Genomic DNA, 22,998 nt, shown 5'->3' on the forward strand with positions numbered 1-22,998 from the left:
ATAAAAAAAATGCAGGAATACCTCTATTGTATACGGCAGCTGTGGCGTTCGCCTCATGAGCCGGATGCCGCGGTTGCGACTTTCGATTGCGGCAGCAGCTCTCGGTTGGAATCTGAAGGCATTAAAAAAACAAGTACGCGTGCAAAGACCTAGTGGTTGGCGACACAAGGTGCTTTTACGCTAATTTTCCGTTCTTTCTTTATCCTTACGGTGAATGAGAGAGCTCTCGCTCTTGATGAAGGAAAATGTAGGCTACACACAGAAACTGAACAAACGAAAAAAAAGGCAACCAAGCTGATTGATCGGTGAAGCTGAAGACCGGCCAAACAGTCAGGTTATCTGATTGCGCCGTTTTCAATCTTAATCTATCTATCCATGAATGAATGAATGAATGAATGAATGAATGAATGAATGAAAAGAAAAACCTGCAAGACTGGCTAATTGGTCCATCGTTTAGCGCTGTCTTCTGAACTTGAAGGAAGGAGCGCCAAGGAAAGGACGCTAACGAGAGGAGAAACGCACGGTGTTGAATAACAAACAACTTTTATTGCGCATCGGCGTAAACAAATGTACTGGAATACTGCGAGAACAGTCAGTGAAAAACAAAAACAAAACAAAGCAATGTAGTCACAGGAGATCACCGTTGGCAATGGTGTGTCGCGTACATGGATAAGTACACGATTTCGTTGTGCTGTAGCGATAGCGTAGGCACCTTGACACAATTTTCGCCGCATTCATCAACACCTTCAGCGTTCCTTCATTTGTCAACGTATCAGCGTTGCTAAATGATTGATGCTTTCACAGAAGGAAACGAAAAATAAAAAAACAAAGGAGGGAAGAAACGAGACAATTCTTAATTTTTTTTCCGCGGCTCTATTTTGTCTCGTTTGCTAAATGAAAGGCAGTATCTTCTTCGAGAGTCCCGTTCGCGAAGGGCTGCAGATTTGAAGCTTTCTCATTGGCCACTCCGCGGATAGTTATCGGATGCGAGAACATGGAGAAAGAAAAAATAAAGAAACAAAGCTCCACAAGTGCATCACTGGATGTTCCGTCGCCGATTTCGCGAGCACCGTCCCGTTCAACCGTAGATGGGGTCGTGCGGCCTGTTGCTCATGGCGCACTCGGTGTTCCCCAGGTGCTCGCCCTTGTCCATGGTCAGGCAGCCGGCGCCAGCGCCGAAGCCGTAGCCCTTGGGTCCGAACTTGCGGCCGTAGCACTGCTTGCAGTACAGCTCGCCCGCGTGCTCGCCCACGTTGGTGCTGTCCAGCCGCTTGCGGCAGAGTCCGCACACGAAGCACACCTTGTGCCACTTGGCGCCGGCGGCCAGCATCTCCTCGGCCGCGTAGACTGAGCGGCCGCACTTTGGGCACTTCGCATGCTCGACGGGCGGGACGAAAGGCATCTCGGAGGAGTGGGGGTGGCCGGTCGGTCTGGGAGGACAAGGCAGGTTCACTAAGGAAGGCCCAGTGAGCGTTTGCTGTGGGTCCGCCGGCGGACCTGCCATTTTTCTAACACTTCGGCGCACGGCACTTAGAAGCCGGGCCAGGGACATATACGGCTCTCCGGCCAAGCCGCCGACGAATCCTCCTCCCCCTCCTCCTCCTCCCGGCCCGGTGACGTCACCGGGTCGCCGCTCGAGTTTCCCTCGCCCGTCTGACTCAGGGCCGTTGGCACACGGCGCGACATTCTTCACTCCTCCTCTCCACCCCCCCACCCGTTGACGCGACCGTGACGCCGATGGCCTCTTCGTTTGTGCGGTTCAACGATCCCTCCGCAGAAGACGCACCTTCGCGAAACGCTGCGGGGGTGGCCGCCAAAATGTAGTTCGATACGGGCGCTCGGGGAAAGTGGGTGACCGGGCCGGCCGGGGCACGTCATGGTTCTGTGGTGTCCTGTGCGCTTGCTTCTTCTTTGTATCTCTCTCTCTCTCTTCTCTTTTTTTTCTTTCTCATCTTTTCTTTCTCCTTCTTTCTTTTGTACTGATTGTGCTTCCGGTCTAATTGACGTCGACAGGCAATAAAAAAAAAGATTGGTTGTTAGTCAGCGCCGCGTTCGTCTGCTATCGTCACCGTCCCGTTTTTAGCGCGCGTTCCTTCAAGTTCAGTAGTGTTACGGGGCCACGCTCCGTGAGCGCCAGCTGCGACCTCAGGAAAAAGAAAAGGAAAAAAAAAAGCTAGTGGCGCTGTCGCGTGGCCTCCGAGAGTTGGGCGCACTTCACAGCTCGGTCTCGGAGCCCATGGTTGAGAGCGAAAGGCGGTACCCGCGTCGTATCGTCTGCTATACTGTGCGGCGCGCGCGAACCATTGCATAATGCTGGCGGCGGAAATTTGCTTGCGAAACGGGGGCGCAGGCGCCCGTAGTTTCGTATCGCCTTACGTAAAGCGCCGAATGTTTATGGCACGCGCCGCTAAACACTGCCTGAACTCTTTGGACACGGCGGCGCGATAATGACATTTTTTTGAAGAGGTTTTATTTACGTCAATACTTCGCAGTAAGCCGTATGCATGACGTGTGTGCCTATGTGCTAACCAGCTCGATTTACCTAATAAACTGATAAAAAAAAATATTCCATTGGCTTAGCGAATTTCTTTTCTATCAATGGGAGCACGTGTAAACTAAATTTTAAAAAAAAACGACGAAGTCGACAGTTTTTTTTTTTTTCAGCTGGTCAGTGGCATAGATGGCGTGGTCATTTTCAAGCTTTACGAAATTTCGAAAAATTGCTTGTGGCAGATAGCATAATTCCTGTCCTTGAGCTGGATTACTCAAAGGGGCGGATATTACTGGCACGAGAAATCGAAAGACGCATTCAACTAATTAACAGAAAGTCAATAATTAACCTTGGAATATTTACTTTACGCAAACATTGCAATTTAGAAAGTGTAGGTGGTGAGTGGGGCAGACGTATCCACGTGAGTGAAATGAATTTCGAGGGTGACACCACTTTCGATACAATTATTTTCCAAAGCGCGGGACGAAATGGATGGGTTTACCAGCCAGTTTCGTGCTTCAATGTGGGCTTCAATGTGGGCTTCAATGTTTCGTGCTTCAAAAAGTGGGCTTTGTTAACAGAAAAAAAGGAAACTAAGTCGAACAACCGTGTATCTTTACGGAGAGTTTCATGCCGCATATCTCCAAGCTGCTATTAGTTCTGGAGAGAGAGAGAGAGAGAGAATTCTGGAAATTCATTCCAATGTAATACGCCTTGCGAACTAATCGGCTACGATTCGCAAGTTGCAGTATTTGCCGTCAAGTGGTAATTAAAAAAAATAAGTATTGAATTTTTTTAATTAGCCGAATATGGGTTTCGATTTCTCAAAAGTGATGTGCCGCTCTCTGAATCATCCAGCTGAAAGACTACAGCTATGTTATCTGCATCAAGCGATTTTTTTTTAAATTCCGTGAAACCTAAACATCATCACGCCGCATATTGCGTGTTAACGACCTGTTGGGTCGTTCCGTCAGGTCGCGCTTCGAAGCTGAGCGCAATCCAGCCACGCGGACAGTATGACGGTGCATTTGCATTGTTGCACAGCGATCGGTAAGTGAACATTCACGGCCTGTGGTTACGCAGTAAAGCGATTGGCTTAGCAGGAAAGGGTATACTAAGCCAGGAAAGACAGCCACAGGGACCGGACATACAAGCAAAAAAAAAAAAGAAGAAAAAAAAAGAGCGACACAAACCGATTTCATGAAACGTTCGGGCTTTGCTACGCGTCTCATCAGCCACTGTGTCTTTCGGAGTGTTACAAACACAGTCGCTGAAGTAATGTGGGTGAAATCGCCGTGGTGGCATTGCGCTGATGAGTCCGAGGACGCGGGATCGAATCTCAGCGGCCCGGCCGCTTTTTGATGGCGGTCAAAAGAAAAAAAAAACAGAGAGAGGGAGATAGAGAGAGAGAAAGACGCTTGTGTATCCCGTGCATTGGGTGCACGTTAAAGAAACCCCAGTGGTTGAAACTAACGCGCAGTCCCCCCCCCCCCTCCCCACTACGGCGGGCCTCATAATCAAACCGTAGTTTTGTCACATAAAACTTCAGAATTTTTTTTTTTAGTTTAATAAAGAGGTGAGAGTGTCCAAAGGGGTAAATTCGATAGTATGCGATGTGTTGCCTGGCTAGGAAGGCACACGGAGATGTAACTTTCAACAGCCTGTCCAAAAGCTGGAGCATGTTGGTTCGCGTTGTAACAATGTGGGCGCATCGAAAATGCGTCTTGACGTCGAGAACTTGGCGCAGATGAATACGAAGTGTTTCGTGCGACCTTTAACACGTCAAGTGGTAAGCATCGCGCCTCTGCCGCAGTTCCCAGGCGTGACTAACTTTCTGCAAGACCGAGGCACAGTCTTACAAAAATTATTTCGTGCTGATTCCTGCTTTCATGTACTCGCGATAGGGTAGAGGTTCGATGGGGGAAAATGGGTAGGAGTATAAGGGTATGTACCATCTACGTAATATTCATGAAGAACCACCATTGACCGGCCGTTGCTGCCTCGCTGCGATTCAGTCATGCATGTGAATATTTGACCTACTGCTGAGATCTTCCCGCACAGCTTCTTTACCAGCGGTGACCAAGTCAGGTTCCTGTCGACCACCACACGCAAGGATCCTTTGAGTTTTCCCATGTGGAAGTGCACTCCCACCGAGTGCCAGTGGGGACCGATTCATGTGCCAGTGTAACACTTTTCTCTGCGGAGAGTCTCTGCGTCTAAATTAAGCCTATATGTTGGCCAGTACCTTCTGTAGTCGCTGTTTGTAGCGCGAACTCCACGCTATCAAAATGCAGATGTGGTCCGCTGACATCTGTGACATGTGATGACATCTAACGCAATATGAACAGCCTGTGGCACGACTTTTATCAAGTGGATAAGAGTGATTTAGCAATAAGATGCATAATGCTGCACCCTGCGCCACTTTCTTCTTTTCTGAACAGCATAATATGGACTAGAGCATCTCCGAGTGCTCATAAATAAATGTCGTCCTTATAAACAATTCGCTATCCGTCTGTGTAGTCGTCCTCCAAGACTTAGTTCACACAAAGCTTTGAGGAGTGCGCTCTGAAAGACCGAGTGAAATTCAGCCTTTATATCTAAAAGAAAAACGGCAAATGTGTATCAAGTTGAGTTCCTCTACGAGGGATGACATAAGATCGATAATATTGTCGAGTACGGATCAATTCGAACGAAATACATTCATTTCTAGTAGATATGCATGGCTACTTTCTAAGAATCTTGACATTCTTTGTTGAATAATATTGTCCATCAGTTCTTTTATGCGGATGCGCGAGACTATAGGCCTCAGTGACGCATAGTTAGTAATATCATAAGAAGCCAACAAACACTGACACCAAGGACAACATAGGGGAAATTACTTGAAATAAAGAAACGATAAGTTAATGGAAATGAAAGTGGATGACAAAAGAACTTGCCGCAGGTGGGGAACGATCCCACAACCTTCGCGTTACGCGTACCAGTAGTTAGCAGTTAGTAAGTAGCTTTCCGGGCTTGAGAAATGAAATACTTTTCCCCAATCTCCAGGCGCCACACCGCTCGTCCGCGAAGAATTGTAGTTTCTGATAGGTCACGGAGCCGAGCTTCGGTGAGGGTTGGGTAGTGGTCCGACAGCTGACGCCGCGTAACCTGCTGTTGAGCTCTTGTTTACATCGCCAATAGCTGCTGCCAGCTCCTCTGAGGAGAAAGGCGGATCCTACAGAAGGACGGCCTGTTGCGGTGGCCAAGGAAGTAAAATGACATTTTGTGGTGAAAGTCCTCCTTTAGAAAGAAGTTGACAACATTTCTCGGCAACTTCATGCATTGATATTGTGTTCGTGCAACGAAAGTGCAGCGAGTGGGTAGATCTACTGCGGCTGTGTGCAGATGCCTCTGTTAGCGCGCTACCTTTTGGCTAATAGTTTATGCACGTCGAGTCTTGCACAAAAGCCTCTCCAATTGTGGCTGTTTAGTTTGGGCATGTTTGGTAAATTTGGTCAGTTTGGTCAATTTCTTATACTTGAGACTGTGTAACGGGGTAGGCACTTAAGGACGTACCGAATACCTCACACATCCAACCTTGACATGTCTAGGCAAAGCTTGTGACTCAAAACGTTTACTTTCACATATCGGGACCGCCTAAAGCGGTGATAGTCTTCCACAGGAGCCGAAGATGACCGTAGTCTTGCGAAGTCAGTGACTGAGATTTCTTTGCCCACATCATAAATGGTGCCTATTGTGGTTTCCTTGTCTTGCGAGGAGAATTCGCCAACAGGGATGCTTCCCAACTGAGCGATTGGTTTCAGTGCGTCCAGTATGGTCTGTGTTTTGTTCTCCACTGAAAAAAGAAAAGTTATTTTGAGCGTTTATGCTCAATTCCCCAACTTGGCTAGAGGCGATTCGCTCGAAATATTCCGCCAGTCTCGGTCTATTCACCGAGCTTTAGGTTGTCTGTGGTCGTTGTTGGCAAGTATGCAACGATGTATGGCCGCTTGCTAAGCGCCTTTTTCGATGCGGGGGGACCAGTCGGTGATCTTCTTATCTTCTTATCAATCTTGAAACATTCCGTGATTACCGGAATTCGTTGCGCGTTAATATCGTATAACGATGTTGCACTTTGGTATTTTTGTCATGTAATTACTGTTGCCCCCTTACTCAATGCCCTTCAAAGGGCCTGTAAGGTAATTTGAGTAAATAAATAAACTAATAGTAAATAAATAATGAATAAATAATAAATAAAGAAATAAAATATATCTCTTCAAACGGCGGCTTGGCGCTGATCGAGGTGAAACCATTGTCCGAAACCGTATGATAGTGCAGCCCTCAGATTCCTCAACCGGCAGCACTCCTGGCGTCGGAGCGGTAACTCACTCTGAAGGCGTAATCAGGTGCTCGTTGGGGGCCTGGTCGCTGGACGGGGTTTTCGTCCTCCATCGTGGAGCTCGACTTCTCCCAGTACTCTTGTTACTGATGGCAGAAATCTCGGAAAAACCAGAAGAACAAAGATACAACTCGGGCTGTTTTCTCCGGTCACTTCTTTCTGCGGGGTCAACCCGCAGAAAGAACCGAGCAGCGGTGGCGTAGAGGTAGAACACCCGCCTCGCGTGCAAGAGGTCCGTGGTTCGAATCCCGGTGCCGCGCAATTTTCCACCGGATTAAAAAAAAAGAATCCGCGTGTTGATAAAATTGCGTAAACAGGACAGGAGTGTGGCCTGATCCCGGTGACCAGAACCGGGTAACGCACTCCCTCACCAGAGCAGGACTGGCCACCCTGGTGCAGTACTTGGTCACAACTTCCTATATGAACACAACAATCAAACCCCGGCCCTCACTCCCCAGCAGCTGCGAAGCAACTGACCACGGCGGTGGTCAGACCTGCGACGCAGCAGAGGGTGCTGAGAATCCCTGGCTCCGAACAGGCCGCCATTGGAATATGAACTTGGCAACGTTTAACGCAGTCATACTTATTAGTAAGCAATTAGGAAGCACGCCGATTGCGACTTATGTGTGTCTGCCGATCAGTGAATTACGCAAACAATTTAGTTCTCGATAATATCGATAGATCGTAAAACAGCGAATTCGTGTGATGGAGGGTGCTGGGCGGGCTATCGTTGGGGAAATAAAAAAAAATGCTGAAGCGCTCTGCTGTTTGAAGGGTCACGCGTATGGCTTTGAACTGTCTTTCGAGCTGCTTCGCATGGGTGCTTTGTATTTTCGGTGCTTCAATCACATCGTCCTCATTTTATTTTACTCGCAAATAGACGCGCGATGCGACAGAGCACTTGAGAAAGTTGAGCTGGCACTAAATTCGAAGCCTTGGACCATGGGGGACGTTTGCGAGCTGTCTAGACGCGGCCATCCTCCACGAAACAAGTTTCGGCGTCTGATCTTTCAACGGACGAAGCCGGCTACGGCCCAAAGCTGCGGGCAGACGTGCAGTGCCTAGACGCCCGCTTTGTCCTGCCACCTGCTTGCTAGCCAAGAGAGCAAATAACCTTTCTGTAGCCAGAAAAATAAATAAGCAAAAATAAGAATGAAAGAGAAAAGATCAGCAAAAACTAAAGAAATGTAACAAGGAATCTTCAGTTTCGACGCTACTTTGTCTGCCCACGACCGTTATCCCCGTGTTTTTGCACCTTGTTCGAGCCATCACTGTCTTTTCTTGTATTCTTGTCACTTCGACGCGACTACCGCTCGTTTCGGCATCCTCACGCCCTCGCTGCTTCTTGTCGCGTCTGGGCTGCGTTTCTTTACACCCCTGCGTTTAGCGTTATCTATTTATTGCTTTGGATGTCACGGCTCATGCGATATTGGACATCTTGCAAGGGTTTTACGCCTACTATGCGTGTGTGCGTGCGTGCGTGTGTGTGTGTGTGTGTGTGTGTGTGTGTGTGTGTGTGTGTGTGTGTGTGTGTGTGTGTGTGTGTGTGTGTGTGTGCGTGTAGGTGGGAGGGGGGGGGAGGGGCAGGCAGGTCGGGTTACCGTGCATCGCTGGCCTGGGTGGTGCTCGCGATTACCGTGCAAGCTGTTCTTTGCGTCGTCGTGTGTACGTCTTGTAGTATACGTGTATGCGACGGCAGGCGTTTCCGGGGCCCTGCCCGTCGTGTCACCGCGCAGAACCTTTTCGCCTTCTCGCCCTTCGCCGCCCGGCCTTCCTCGCTCGTTGTAGCGTCACCCTGCTCTTCTACCTCGGAATACCGTAATATCCGCAGTGTATTCCGCGTCCGATTGTACAGTCCGCTTGGTGCCTGCTGTGGCTAAAAAATGGAAGCTTTCTATTACATTTATCTTTGCTGGCCTTCCTCGCTCGTTGTAGCGTCACCCTGCTCTTCTACTTAGGAATACCGTAATATCCGCTGTGTATTCCGCGTCCCATTGTACAGTCCGCTTGGTGCTTGCTGTGGCTAAAAAATGGAAGTTTTCTATTACATTTATCTTCTCATAGTGCACAGCCTGTTGGACTGTCACTGTCGAGGTTGTCGCTGGTCGGTGAGCTATAAGAATCAAGAGAAACCAAGGGGATATCATCATGACGTCTAATTCTGAGCCGCCTTTGGCTGTCCTTGTCGTACCCTGGAATCAATCCGTTGTTCAAGCTGCTGTATAATACTTCGTCTGATTACGCGATCAGCCTACTTCTACTACTTCCTATGATAACGCAAGTAAGATGCTATCCGCCGTGGTGGCTTAGCTGCGATGACGTTTCTATGCTAAGTAGGATGTCCCGGGTTCGATTCCTGGCTTCAGTGTGGTCGCGTTTCGATAGGGGTGAAGACAAAAACAAAAATAAACGCTCGTGTACCCCGCTGTGGTTGCATGTTAAAGAACTCATGGTTGTCATTACTATTGCGCAAACTTTCCGCTGTGGCGTGTCCTATAATTTAATATTTCCTAATGCTCAGCGCCATGACGTTTTACTAACAGAGAAAAAAAGTAAGCATTGGAAGAACAAATATATAGTGAGAGTTACGGCGCATCCCGATAGTTAGAATGATTGATAGCCCGTGCCGCTTAGATATCCTAACGCAGGAAGATGCGCGCTGCAAGCCCACTGTTGAAGAAAAACGCATGACTGTAAGGCGCTTGGCCTTTCTTTCCTTTGGCAAGGGTACAGTCTTTGGCTGCGAGCTACTTGTAGTTGATGGCACTGGTACCTTTCTGCACCATGTGCAGTGTATTGGTACAGTTGCAGACGGCACTTGCTGCTAAGGCATCAGCAAAGCGAGAGCAACACTTTACAGTGTACCCTTTAACAGTGGAGCATGCTGTACCTTGGTGCCTACAGATCGTAACGGTAAAACAACTTAGAAAACGAAGAAGGACAGGAAAGCAGAGCACGCGCAACAAAACGCTTTGTGGTTGTGCGCACTTTCTGTCTGTTTTCGTTTACTGCACCGCTTTGTCGTCACAAGCCACCTTGAACCAGATGTATCTAGTGTCAGACTCCCCAGCGGATTGTAGTGCGGGAAACACGGTACTTTATTTTTCGTCCTCCCAACTTATACCGTAAGATACCGTTAGTGTATGCGCAGGCGTTGCATTGAAGCTCGCTCCTTTTCCCGCGTTCCCATTTTTGATCTTACCCGCATGCGGGCTGGGTGTTGCGTTTTATCTTCAAAGAACGTCGAGTGATACAGGTGATCCAATAAAGTTGGGGCGCCGGCCGGCACATTCCGCGAGCTTCCGTGAGGGTTTTTTGTGAGAGCGTCACCGCGCGCGCCTTAGAGCTAGCATTTCTCTTCGTCGCATTTTCGTGTCTTCGTTTTCTTTTCTTTTTCTTTCTTTCTTTGCTTCTGAAGATTGTCCTTTCATCGTTCCCAAGGTCGTCCCTCAAGATTCTCCCTTCATCGCTCGCTACTGCTGCCTCTTCCTCTCCATGCTGTGGCTTCTGCGCATTTCCCGTGCGCAGCTCGGGGATTGCCACTCTCCAGCGAGCCAACCTTGTCAACGCAGCTTCTTGTGGCTCAGGTGGCGCAACTTAGGCAAGCGCGTAGACGGAAGCGCGTGCCTAAGTTGCCTCCCCTGCGAATGAGAAAACATACATTAGTGGCTCTGTAAATCCACGGTACAGCCATAGAAGTAATTGAAATCTGGTTGACCTCCCTGCCTTTCCTATCCTTGCTTTCTCTCCCTCTCTCATCGTATGATCATTGTATGTTCTTACATGTTGTGTGGTTGATCTGCAACGACAATCTGACGACTTCGCGATCAGTGTGAATCTTGTGACGCCGCCTCACCTGTGAACCAAACTGGGCTGTTAATTTTGACTGCGGTGATCACCCTATCTCGCTGTGTCATTTCGAGCCGGAGATTAGTCCGTAACGAGGCTGTCATTGCAAGAAGAAAGCGGCCAGAATGCGATGCCTTCTAGAAACATGCCCATTTTCTCAAGCCACTGCTTTATACTTGCGGTATTGAAGTATGGACCCCCTGACTCAGAAGCCACAGCTCTGAGCTCGCAGGAGATGACGCAGCTTAGTGGCCTTGCGTATGAGCGCCTCCTTCTTTTCAGCTGCATCTTCATTATCATTCGTCACTCCTTTTCTGTTTTCTTTTTCTCCGTATCTCTTATCCTGTGCAGAGTAGCAGGCCTAGAGCAAGCTATATTTCAGGCCGACCTCTCTGCCTTTCTCGAAGTAAATTCCCCTTTCTTTGTTGCTTTCGAGTTCCGTTGGGCGAAACTTGGTGATCTATTGGTCACCACGAAGCCCTGACGTCAGCAAGGACTGACGTCAGGGCTTCGTTGGCCGGATAGGTAAGGGATGCAAGAAAGTGTGGTTCCAATTTCAATAAGCACTACAATGTCGCTGTTTCTTTTTCTTTTTTTTTAATTGAATGTGGGTAGGGCAATGGTGCCCGTGTTGTTTCTCGCTTTTTTTTTTGTCCAAGTTTACTCCGCAATGTAAGAACCTCCAGGGACTGCCCATCCCTTCCCATGTCTTGCCCCTCCTAACCGTTAAACCCCTCCCTAAAAATATGCATCCCGAACACCACCCCTCCCGTAGAGCAGCGCGAGCCTCCGCGCGCTGGTGTCAGTACGAACGGCAGGCCGCCGTGGCTTACGTAGATGCTGCCCCGTACCGCCGCTACCCAGCACATGCCCTTGCCGTCACGGACAATTCTCTCCGACCCACTCTTACTGCCTCAGTCTACACTTCTACCTCTGTCGAGGCCGAGGAGGCAGCTATTGCCCTTGCCATCACGCAAACCTCCGCGAAGTACATCTTCAGCGACTCTAAACCTGCGGTCTACAACTACGCGGTTGGACGGGTGGCACACCCGGCCATCGGAATCTTGCGTTCCGATACCGTTCCCTCTCGCCCCATCCAAATCATCTGGGTGCCCGCTCACGCGGCCCATCCTGGTAACGAGGCGGCCAATTCCATCGCTCGAGATTCGACTGACCGAGCAAGCCCGCCCCCGCCGGGAATGGATACGCGCGACGCGCTCCTCACGTACCGCGATATCACGCAGCACTATCGCCTCTCTCGTCTCACCTTCCCCCCTCCGCACCAATCCCTTTCCCAACCCCACCAACACTTATGGCGCCACCTTCAGGCCCATACCTATCTTACTCCCGCACGTCTTGCCCTCTTCCACCCCGGGACGCACTCGCCGGCTTGTCGCTTATGTGACGGCTCCCGCGCCGATTACGATGACGTCCTATTCTCCTGCCCGGCATACTTGCCCCCTGCCTCTTGGCGCCTAAGCAATCCGCAGCAGTAGGAGGCTGCTTTGTCCAGCACCGAGCCGGATATCCAACTCCGGCTGGTGAACTGGGCGGAGGACGTCGCGACTAGGCATGGCCTGGACGCCACAACCGGCAGCCTGAACGCCCCCAATGCTGCTTTTTAATTTTTTAATTTTTTTTTACTTTTGGCCTTCTCATCAATAAAAGTTTTTCACCACCACCACAGAACCTCCAGGGTGACCTATCAACTGGCCCAAACGCATACTTTAGTAGGTGGAAACGGACTTTTCCTTGATCTTTGTCACCATTTATGCATGTAGGTGATCCTACGCTAATTTAATACACGTCACTACGCCGTTTCGTTTCCTCAGAGCGCTTCATTCTCTTTTTTTTTCTTTTCATCGCACCTCTTCTCTCCACTCTAGCAGCAAGTTTGTTTTTTCTCATTACGCTACAGGATGCTGTAAAGCACGCTTTGCAGGATAGGAGTTGTGGTCGTTGGTCTGCATGCTGGTCCCCAGGCTTAAAACGACGAAGCTCCTTTGAACTGGTCTGAGGAACAGTGGAACTCGCTTCTGCGATGAATAGGCAAGTAAATCTTGCATAGCATCCAACAAAAATAAGTGACGTCGACGGATCTGACAAGCCTCGCACGCTCCGAACGCGCTGCGCGTTGACGGAGCCGCATCCGCTTTGATGAAGGAGGGAAGGAAAGAGATAAGTAGGAGGCAGGGAGGTTAACCAGAATAACGTGCGGTTGGCTACCCTACACCGGGGGAATGGGAAAGGGGGAAAACAAAGATAACAGGGAGAGAGAGGAGGGAAGGAAAGAAGGAAATCGCGGTGAGTTCGCTGACGTGTGTGGCCTTACAGAAATTGCATTAATAGTCACAGATGGTCGCACAAGCCCTTCGTCCTTAAGAAGCACAAAAGCGCCTTCACCGCTTTATGGGCCGACGGGCGCTGGGGGCGGTGTTCCAACAGCACCTGCACAGAAAGCGGCCGATTGTCCAGTTTTTGGAAAGCTTTGGCAAGTTCTTCTCTCTAAGGGGTGTTTCAGATACAAATTGGGGCTTAGAGACCACAATTCATGTGATTTGCACGTTTCTGCTTTTCGTTAGTTTGAGGTATGAAAATATGGCGATGACAAAAAAGAAGGGTGGCTTTACATGGGAAAAAATAGGTAGAATTACCAGGGCGGTGAGGGGTTCCGAAAGGAAGAAAACGAATAAGTGACGGATGAAGCAAGAAGGGCGATAATTTGTGCGCAGAGGGCTTCACAAATTTTATACACCTGTTAGCGTTGCACACGCCGGTAGTAGTTGTTGTGGCCATAGAGTAACAGCGGCGGTTACAAGTGCGATACTGAAGCTGACACCTCGGAGAAGCCAGCGCCGATTGCGATAGTTCAGTTCAGTTTGCTTGAACACCAATAGATACAGTTCACAGTAAGTACGGTGTTTATATATGGCGTAAAGAGAAACCGAAACCTCGGACAAAACATGGCTTCTGTTCTAGACACCCATAAAATCCGCCGTATTGACAAGCTCACCATCTTCTAGGCTCTGATTGGCTTACGTGGTGGCTGTACGCCCACTTTCGTTGTCTCAAAACTAAAATGAAAGAACACGGCAGAATTATAGAACACGACTCTTATCTTATCTTATCGACTCGCGTTCCCTAGCTGCGGCGAATATAGACTTTCTTACATATTTATATCTGGCGCCGCCACCGACTGCACTTTTCAAACGGGCGCTCTACCACCGTGGGAATGCCCGGATGTGTGATTCGCAAGGCTTGCCTAGAGTATGGATTAGCTTACAACATAGACAATTCCGCGCAAATAATGCATTCTTAGAATGAAATTATCGTATATAATGCTTTTGTTTGCCCGTAAACAATATCTCCTTATTGTTCATTGTTATTTAAAAGAACAAGTGAACGAAACGAAGGCAGTAGATTGGAACTTACGCACTGTGAGCACAGAGCTGGTTGTTTCTCTCCCAAGTTCAGCAGCCGCCGGTACTCTTGACGTTTCATAGAGATCAACGAACTAGAGCACCCGCCGTGGTTGCTCAGTGGCTATGGTGTTGGGCTGCTGAGCACGAGGTCGCGGGATCGAATCCCGGCCACGGCGGCCGCATTTCGATGGGGGCGAAATGCGAAAACACCCGTGTGCTTAGATTTAGGTGCACGTTAAAGAACCCCAGGTGGACAAAATTTCCGGAGTCCTCCACTACGGCGTGCCTCATAATCAGAAAGTGGTTTTGGCACGTAAAACTCCAAATATTATTATTTATTATTAACGAACTAGAGCGACCCATCACTAATTTTCATGGTTCAAGTGAAATTTGCTCCCCACAATAATAGAAAATAATAGGAAATTGACATGCCTTCTTTAGTAAAGGATGAACCATTGCGACAGATGGAACCCCGTTAAGCAGACGCGCCTTCGGGGTGTCTTCGAACTCCGAGAAGGATGCCAATCCGAAGCTGCCGCATCAGGGCAGTTGCAGTAACGAAACGCCAGCGAAGTGGCACTTTTACTTCTAGGAAATTAGAAGGAGCTCCAGGCCGGCAAAGATGACAGACGCGGTCATTATATTTAACAAAGCAGAGGCCCGCCAGTTCTGCCTAATGCCCGTCACTCAATGTATGGGAGCCATGTAATGTCGCCTGAGGCGCTCCTCCCAAGGCGACTTGTCTGCGCTTTGTCAGATTTCTCTCGGTGACATTGGCACGTTTCGCCAGAAAGAAGGACGTCTCGCAGGCCCTGGTGACACACCCTGTTACGTCCTGGTCTTTCTGAGGAGAGTGGCAGCGATTCAAAGAATGTTCATTACGGTGCCACCAATGCCACTCGATCGCTTCGGCGCCGTTCTTGTTGTCAGCGTAGGAAGAATAACTGCGGGAAAGATTGGTTCCCCACTCTGCTCGATTTATTAATTTTTTTGCAGCGAGGTGATTGTGTAGATGGCTTTGTTGTTCTGTATCCGGCTTCTCAGCGAGGTGATTGTGTAGATGGCTTTGTTGTTCTATATCCGTCTTCTCTTGTAACCACGTGTGTGTTTATCACTAGGAATCTTTCAACAGGTGTTTCTTGGTTGAGCGAACAACCAATAAAGAACCAAGGCAGCCGAGTTTGCGTTGTTTTGCAAGGGCTGTGTTTAACAGCAATAACTTCATTGAAATGGATGGATTTAGATTAGCACTGTGATTTTGGATTGTTTCTCGTCTTGTTTTTGAAAAAAAAAAGGGGGGGGGACTGCGGAGGGGGGCAGGGAGCGGGTATTACAGAAGGGCCAGTAAGCCAGTACACGTTTATGCCCTCGTAGAGTACTCTCAAGCTATGCAGATGTGGACTTGTTTGCGTCAGGGATCTCTTGTTTTTCTCAGTGGCTTGTCAAATGCAGAGCTAGGAGGCAGAATGCGTCTGCTGATCAATTCATTCAACGATCAAACTTGCATCTGATCTGACTGTACGTTCACATCTTTTAAACGCTGGCCAGCTCTCAAAAGAAAGGACTTTGCAGGATGGCGCCTGAATTTGTTCCTTGCTTCTCAAACTGCGTCTTTGCTTCTCGAACCTGCCACCGAGCCTAGCAAGAAACTAAGCTCTCAGTATGCATCTCATCCAAGTATCCCCGATAGGTCAGGGATCCGGGCCATAGCGAGCTTGTTGTATGACTGGTTTCACGTGACGTCTTGGTGTTTATTCGTGCAAATGTGTGGGCGTTTCGCCACGCTTCAGGCATAACTTCGCCCTTTGGGATGGGCTAGACGCCAGCGCCTATATCAACGGAATGCATAAAACATGACCTACGTTTGACTCAGCGCAGCCAACCTATTATGTATGCTCTCACTGACCTCAACTATGTGTTCTTTCTCTAGAGTCTCTGCTTTCGACGGAGAGAAAGTGATATCGTATGCTAGCAGCAGTTCAAGCCTCCGAAAGGCTACTGCATACGAAATTCCGAAAGAAATAAATAATAGATGACACGATGCCGTAAACGCTGCACAATTGTGCGCATAATCTATCGTTAGTTAGTTTTTCGGAGTGACTTTCGGGCATTCGTATAGCCAACGCTGGGTCGGAGGAAAAACGGTGCAGCGTTCCAAAATTTACACAGACGCTGCAGCCAGTGACGTCACGAAGACGAGACTGCACTGTCATTCTCGTAGCCTGTCGCGAAATGATGAATTTTCGGGATTACTTGGCGCTCTTACAATGCCTGTCGATGTGAGTGATTCATTTGGATGAACTTTGAAATCTGGTAAACAGTTGTTATTGCTGGCTCTGCACACAAGGGATATATTGTTCGGTGCTCAAAGGATGATAAAATGAGATGGTAGGGAAAATGTACCAGCGACAAAGCATATCTCGCAAACGTGGCTCAACAGCCAATATATTAACACAAAAAAAGAAGCAGCAAAGCGGCACGTTCTTCAGTTCCTTCAATTTAACACAAATCTCGATTCGGACAGTCAAGTCAGTGAAATAATACGCACACACACAAGCACTATATGACATGCTAAGTGTTAATACACAGATACACTTTCACTTAAAGAAAATAACGTTCTTACGGTTTTAGAACAGATCGCTGTAATGACTCGTTGCTTCATACCCCCAGAATCTTTTCTACACTGAAAGGAACGATAAAAAATGAATCGGCTATTGATATCAACTGCTACAAAATATGAGTATAATATTTCCATGTAAGCTCAGAAGCGTTTATTACCGAAGGATGTTACTTAAGAGAAACCTCAATACAAATATAACACGAATTAACACGTAAAACTTATATAATTGCAAATGAATCCGTCTGTCCGGGAGGGTAGACTAAAAATTTAAAAAAGGAAGCGTAAACACAGAACACATGGGGCGACGCTACCCTCAGCTTCTCCAAAAGCTGCCCGTGACGTTACAGATTTTCAGATTTCCTGACCGTGTCGAACCAATCGTTCGTCAGATGCTTCGCGTTACATTCAAACAGAAAAAAAAACGAAATTGAAGCGAGGGAATTTGTCTGGACTTTTCATGCACAAAAGAGGCGGGAAAAAGATGAAACAGAAAAATCCGGGAAACGCCCGCAAAATCAGCGAGGCCAGATCGGCGCCTGATTGGGGGTGCTCCATCCAAAAGGCAAAGCTGCTTGATTTTGTTTCCCCGCTGAACAATCTGTAGTAACTGAAGGAGTACATGCGCAGCTCCTGAAGGCCTATTCGTCTCTCGTGAGGGCATAAACCGAGAGAGCAAAAACGAACGTGGTGCCACCTTGCGCTTTGCGCGATAACTGTCAAAGCCGGCGATCGGTTTTCCTGCGCATCTCATTGGCACCCATCTTGCCGTTCCCACGCGGACGCATCTAGTTAAGCCTACTGGCGTCAAAATCTCCGAGCTATGTCTCCATCAGGGCCGGCCAGCCGCTCGTATCTTGTGATTGAGAAGAGTTGAACGACAGCCAAAGCTCAACTCACCGCTTAACGGCGATCTACGACAGTTAGAGCACAACCATCGAGACTATAGTCGCTGCGAAGCCGGATTTGAGAACGCCGCCGTGTTTCTTAGCATGCGAAAACGCTGTCGTTCAGTCTAGTAAGAGAGTTTTAGCTTTGCGTTGTACAGTATACGTTGGCTCTCTGCGCATGTGCCGATGGCACAGACACCACAGGAACCCGACAATCGAGAGCAACCCGAAAATGCGCGGAGTGTACCCACTGAGGAGAACATTTCTTTCACGTACGTAAAGTCTGTACGTTTAAATTTCGCGTACACTGTTATAAGGCTTTCTATTTCGATGACCCAGCTCTGCGTGGCCCATTTCCACATCAGGAGCTCCTCGTTTGCTTGGGAACATTGGTAGCTTGTGTACTGTCACAGTGGCTCATCAGCCATTCCGCGGTGGAACATGTCGCCGATGACGTTCTCTGTAAGGATGCCGTCGCAACTCGAAACCCGAAACTACAGGCATTGTTGCAACATCTCTCTATATATATGCCCTGACAGCTCTAGTAGGTTCTGCAACGTTGCACGCTTTTCCAGCAAGGCCGACTCTCAGTTATGCTGGAAAGTGTGCTTTACGCGTCGAGCTATTTCTCGACGGTCACCGCTTGCATTAGGGCGGCACTCCATCGAAAGGCCTCCAAGATACGAGGAGGGGGGGAGGGGGGGTGTTGTTTAGACCCAGCAACAAACGATGCGCTGGCAGCACGCATGCTTGCGCGTGCAGTATCTGCCCGTTGAAAGAAGCATTAATGCCGCGTTTTCCTGCGCGCCCAAGTTTCTTTGCCTTCGAAATAAGCTTGCCCTTTACTTGGAAGCACATATATAACGTCGCGCCCAGGAACTGTCGACCCAAGCGAGAGCCAGAACGCATAATTTTCTTTTCGTCTATCGCTTCTTCTTTTCGTATTTGCAACGTGCGGCGCCGGACCGGAATATAGAATATGCAGTGCTTGTCGAAAACACTCCCATTGGCAGAGCTCTCGCTTTGCCAATGACAGCGCGAGAGGCAGCGCAAGAGAAACAAAAAACGCTTTTCTTTGGGGGGGGGGGGGGAATGAGACGCTCAAGGCACGCAAGCGGTGAATCAAATAACAGTGCTGCCCGAGTTCAGTAATGGGCTGCGTTGCCTTCAATTATGTTCGCTTGCGTTGGATTCTCTGGGGCTTAGTTATGTGCCTCTTCTATATGCTCTTCTGGCCAGCTCTATTCAGTCGTGTTCGGTATTGTTCTGTGCTTTGTTCCTGTTGAGCTATGTAGTGAACTGTTCTTTTCCGTCGAATTCTATCAAGGTTTAATCGCTCAGATTTTTTTTCCTTTTGTGTGCTATTCTTCTGAGTTCCCTGTACGTTCTTTTCAGCTGCGTTCTGTTCAGTCCTGCATTATGCTGTCCCGTTCTCTTGAATTGTGTTCAGTTCTTTTCTGTTCGGTCTCCTCGTGTTTTGTTCTGCTCAGTCCCTTTTCTCTATTCGGTTAGCTGTTCAGATTTTTACAGTGATGTCACGTACCGCGCAAGAGTGACAGACTGTAACCAACGATGTGTGTGCCGTGTTATGTGCTCTCGATCTTTTCTCCCCATCTTTCATCCCCCCCCCCCATCCCGCTCCCATGTGTAGGGTAGCAAACAGGTTAGGCTAAACTGGTCAACCTCCCCGCCTTCCTTCTCCACTTTTTCCTTCCTTCCTTTTACTGCGCTGCTGTTACATTTATTTCCCTTCAGACTCTCTTTCCGGTCTGTCCTCTAGTGTTCAGTTGTTCTTAACTTCGGTCAAGTTGTGCTCAGCTTTGTCTTGTGCTCTTCTCAGGTTCAGCACGATCATGTGCGTACTGTTATTACGCCCGCGATCGACATCACATTTCTGGACCAGCTCACCGAGCTTCCCTTTCTTTCTCTCCCCCCTCTTTTCTCTCGCCGCTGCAGGTGTGCGAGCTTCACGTGTCCGGCTACAAGTTCTCGGTGCTGAACAACGCGTTTGTCGTGCACCAGGGACTCAAGACGGCCGCCTCCTTCCACCGCAACAAGGACGCGGACCAGGAGCGCAACCGCGTCCTCTTCCGCCAGTTCAAGCTCGAGCTGAAGGAGAAGTACCCGGACTCCTCCAGGCGATGCTACTGATCGGCGCCCAGGCTCCAGCCGCCGAAGAGGGGCTTCTCTGTACATTCCTTCGCTGGCCTCCTGAAGTTGCTTCGGTAGGTACGACGGCGCGGGTGTGATGAATCACGAGTAGCATGTCGCACAATGGGGGAAGGTGTGTCACGAGACTCTTCGAGCCTGTTGTCGCGATTTCCGCGACGTGCCGGACGTGAGTTCCTATATCGAAACGTATCGCTTACGGGCGAGAAATCTGGATTCTGACGTCACGTGTGGGTGTGCAACAATAGCGTTGGTGATACGGTTGGGACGTTAGATAGTAGTGTTGGCACACTTTGGTAATCTAGAAACTCTGGCGGGGGCTTCTCGCCCGTAAAAGGGCGATACCTTGCAAATTATGAAGCTTGGTAAGCAATAATATTGTCACAAGCTGTCATGAACCACGCCTGCCGCGCAAACAACCAGATGAAAGAAAGAAGAGAACGACGTGAGCCAAGCTGCCGCGAGACCGCTCTTCACCAACCGCGCCTATCAACCAGATTCATCTGGTTCTGCATTAAAACACCTCGTGTGTAACATTTGGTGGAGGTGCTGGGTAACTCCCACGACCTACAACGGAGCCACCAGCACAAGAGCTACGCCGAAGCCGTCGCCTCGCCGGACTTTCGCCGTCGCGCTCAGTCATGGCCACAGAGCAAAATACCCTCACCAGCAGTGCCTCGGCGAGCCCAGTCCCTATCCAGCACTACCGAGAGCCACGCACGTTCTCGGCGAAGGCAGAGGAAGATGTGGATGAGTGGCTAACCCATTACGAAAGGGTAAGCCAATACAATAACTGGAACGCTGCCAGTCAGCTTAGGAACGTTGTTTTCTTCTTGGCCGGCACGGCGTTGGTATGGTACGACAACCACGCGGACATGCTAACTACTTGGACACGCTTCGTTGAGGAAATCAAAAAGTGTTTCGGCGACTCGGACGCAAAGAGGAAACGTGCGGAACTCACATTAGCCCAGAGAACTCAGGTACCCGGCGAGACTTGCACTACCTACATCGAAGAAATTTTGAAGCTGTGCCGCACCGTCAACCCTCAAATGACAGAGGAAGATAAAGTGGGGCACGTGGTAAAAGGAATAGCGGAAGACGTGTACAACTTCCTCATTGGTAAAGAGAACTTGCACACTGTATCAGAACTGATACGGCACTGCCGTACGTTCGAGGCGCTGAAGACTCGCCGAATTACACCAAAGTTTGGACGGCTGGCCAATGTAACGACTGTAGCAAGTGTTGACACGAGTCCTCTGCTCCCAGACCTTTCGTCCGCCATCCGCCAGATAGTCCGCGAGGAGCTCCAGCGACATGACGAACAGGCACGTTATGCGGCGCCTCGTTGCAGCTCCTCCGTTTTCCGAGACACTTTTCGGGAACCCCCTTCGGCTACTTGGAACCACTCGGTGAACGTCGCGGATCTTATCGGCTCCAGAGACGAACCGCATTACATTACGACCGAACCACCACGCAATGATTCGCCCCCTCAACGTTTTGATCCACGCCCACGCAACTTTCGTCCACGAAGACTCGCCGCTACCTACGACTTTCAAGGGGAAGAGCCTCGTTACCCTCAACCGATGTCTTCGGCAGATTACTTCAATCCGCATTCTGAAGTTCGCCCTTCGCCAGTGTGTTACTGCTGCGGCATGCCTGGCCATATAGCTAGGTATTGTAGCCGACGCCGAGCATCAAACTACGGATCGTCAGCGCCGACTACGCGGTCTAGCGGTCGTACACTGCGCACTCAGTGGCCAGGAGACTCCTCTTGAGGAAGCCACTTTCGAGAGGACCGATGCACCGCCCAGGAGACCTACTTTGGAGCAGAAAGAACCCGGAACCGCTACCGCTCCCCTGCCTCCGACCGTACTCTGACGCCACCACCAGCCTTCCGAGCCTCCCGATCACCATCCCCTCGGCCGCGATTCACGTCACCATCGCCTCGGCGCCGTTTCGTGTCGGCCCCGCCGGGAAACTAGCCAGCGCGGCCGATGGAGGTGAGGTCGCTGGAAAATGTGTGCTGCCGACTCAACTGCCTCCAACTATTTTCATGCTAAAGAATAAGGTTCATGTACTGATTGATGGGGTCTCCACAATGGCTTTAGTCGACACGGGAGCAACTGTCTCGGTCATGAGTGTGGGGTTTAAAGGCCTTCTGGGACGCAAGGTTATGTTTCGTTGGGACCAGTGCACAAGTTTCCGTGGAGTCAGTGGTGAAGCATTATACCCGGTTGGTGTGTGTAACGTGGATGTGTCTTTGGGTGGGAAAGTTTTTAATGCAGAGTTTACTGTTCTTCCTCGCTCCTCGCATGACGTGATTCTGGGGATTGACTTTTTGCAGTTGTGTGGTGCGAATGTTGATTGCCGGACGGGAGAACTCAGTGTCGACACCAGTGTTTCACCTGTGCTCTTTGAAGGTGAAGCTTGCCCGGAGAGTGTGCTGTGCGTGTCTGAGGATACAGTTGTGCCCGCCTTATCCGCGATGCGTGTTGCCGTCGCCTGTTCATCTCCGACTCCTATCTCGTTCGATGCTGCAGTGGAACCTGTACATCGGAACTGCCTCAAGAAAAACGTATTAGTTCCGCACTGCGTGGTCTCAGTGACCAATGGATGCGCGGGGCTGTGGGCGCTAAACTGTTCCACTGAAGCGGCAGTGCTACCTCAAGGCCTAAAGATTGCCACGTTTCCGACAGACTCTCCCGTATCGGTGGCAGTACTTGCGGAACTCCCCGATGAAGGAGCAACCAGTGTCTCGAGCTCCGGGAGCTCGAAGATACTTTCCATGATTGATAAGTCACTCAGCGATAATGAGCGTCAAGTTTTGATGGCCCTGCTTACGAAACATACCTCGGTATTCGACTTTGCGCAGCACAATGGACCGCCATCAATTCCTGCGTCCAGAACTCGTCACCGCATCAACACAGGAGCCGCCCAGCCAATCCGACAAAAACCCTATCGTGTATCCCCATCAGAACGCAAGATAATCAGTGATCAGGTCCAAGAAATGCTATGCAAAGGCGTCATTCGAGAATCATCTAGTCCTTGGGCAGCCCCCGTAACATTGGTGAAGAAGAAAGACGGTACGTGGCGGTTCTGTGTTGATTACCGTCGCCTAAACGCCGTTACTAAGAAAGATGTATATCCGCTCCCCCGAATTGACGACGCCATCGACTGTCTCT

The 22,998-nt window shown here is 49.5% G+C and overlaps 1 protein-coding gene across 1 annotated transcript; it reads right to left on the reverse strand.

Moving 5' to 3' along the window:
- Positions 1–526: 526 nt before the first annotated feature.
- Positions 527–1,522, reverse strand: LOC135905705 (muscle LIM protein 1-like). Its single transcript, XM_065436686.2, has one exon. It carries the CDS (start codon positions 1,502–1,504, stop codon positions 1,079–1,081), a length of 426 nt encoding a protein of 141 aa, XP_065292758.1. The 5' UTR covers positions 1,505–1,522; the 3' UTR covers positions 527–1,078.
- Positions 1,523–22,998: the final 21,476 nt, after the last annotated feature.

Source organism: Dermacentor albipictus, chromosome 7, assembly GCF_038994185.2.
Source record: "Dermacentor albipictus isolate Rhodes 1998 colony chromosome 7, USDA_Dalb.pri_finalv2, whole genome shotgun sequence".
Lineage (NCBI taxonomy): Eukaryota > Metazoa > Arthropoda > Arachnida > Ixodida > Ixodidae > Dermacentor > Dermacentor albipictus.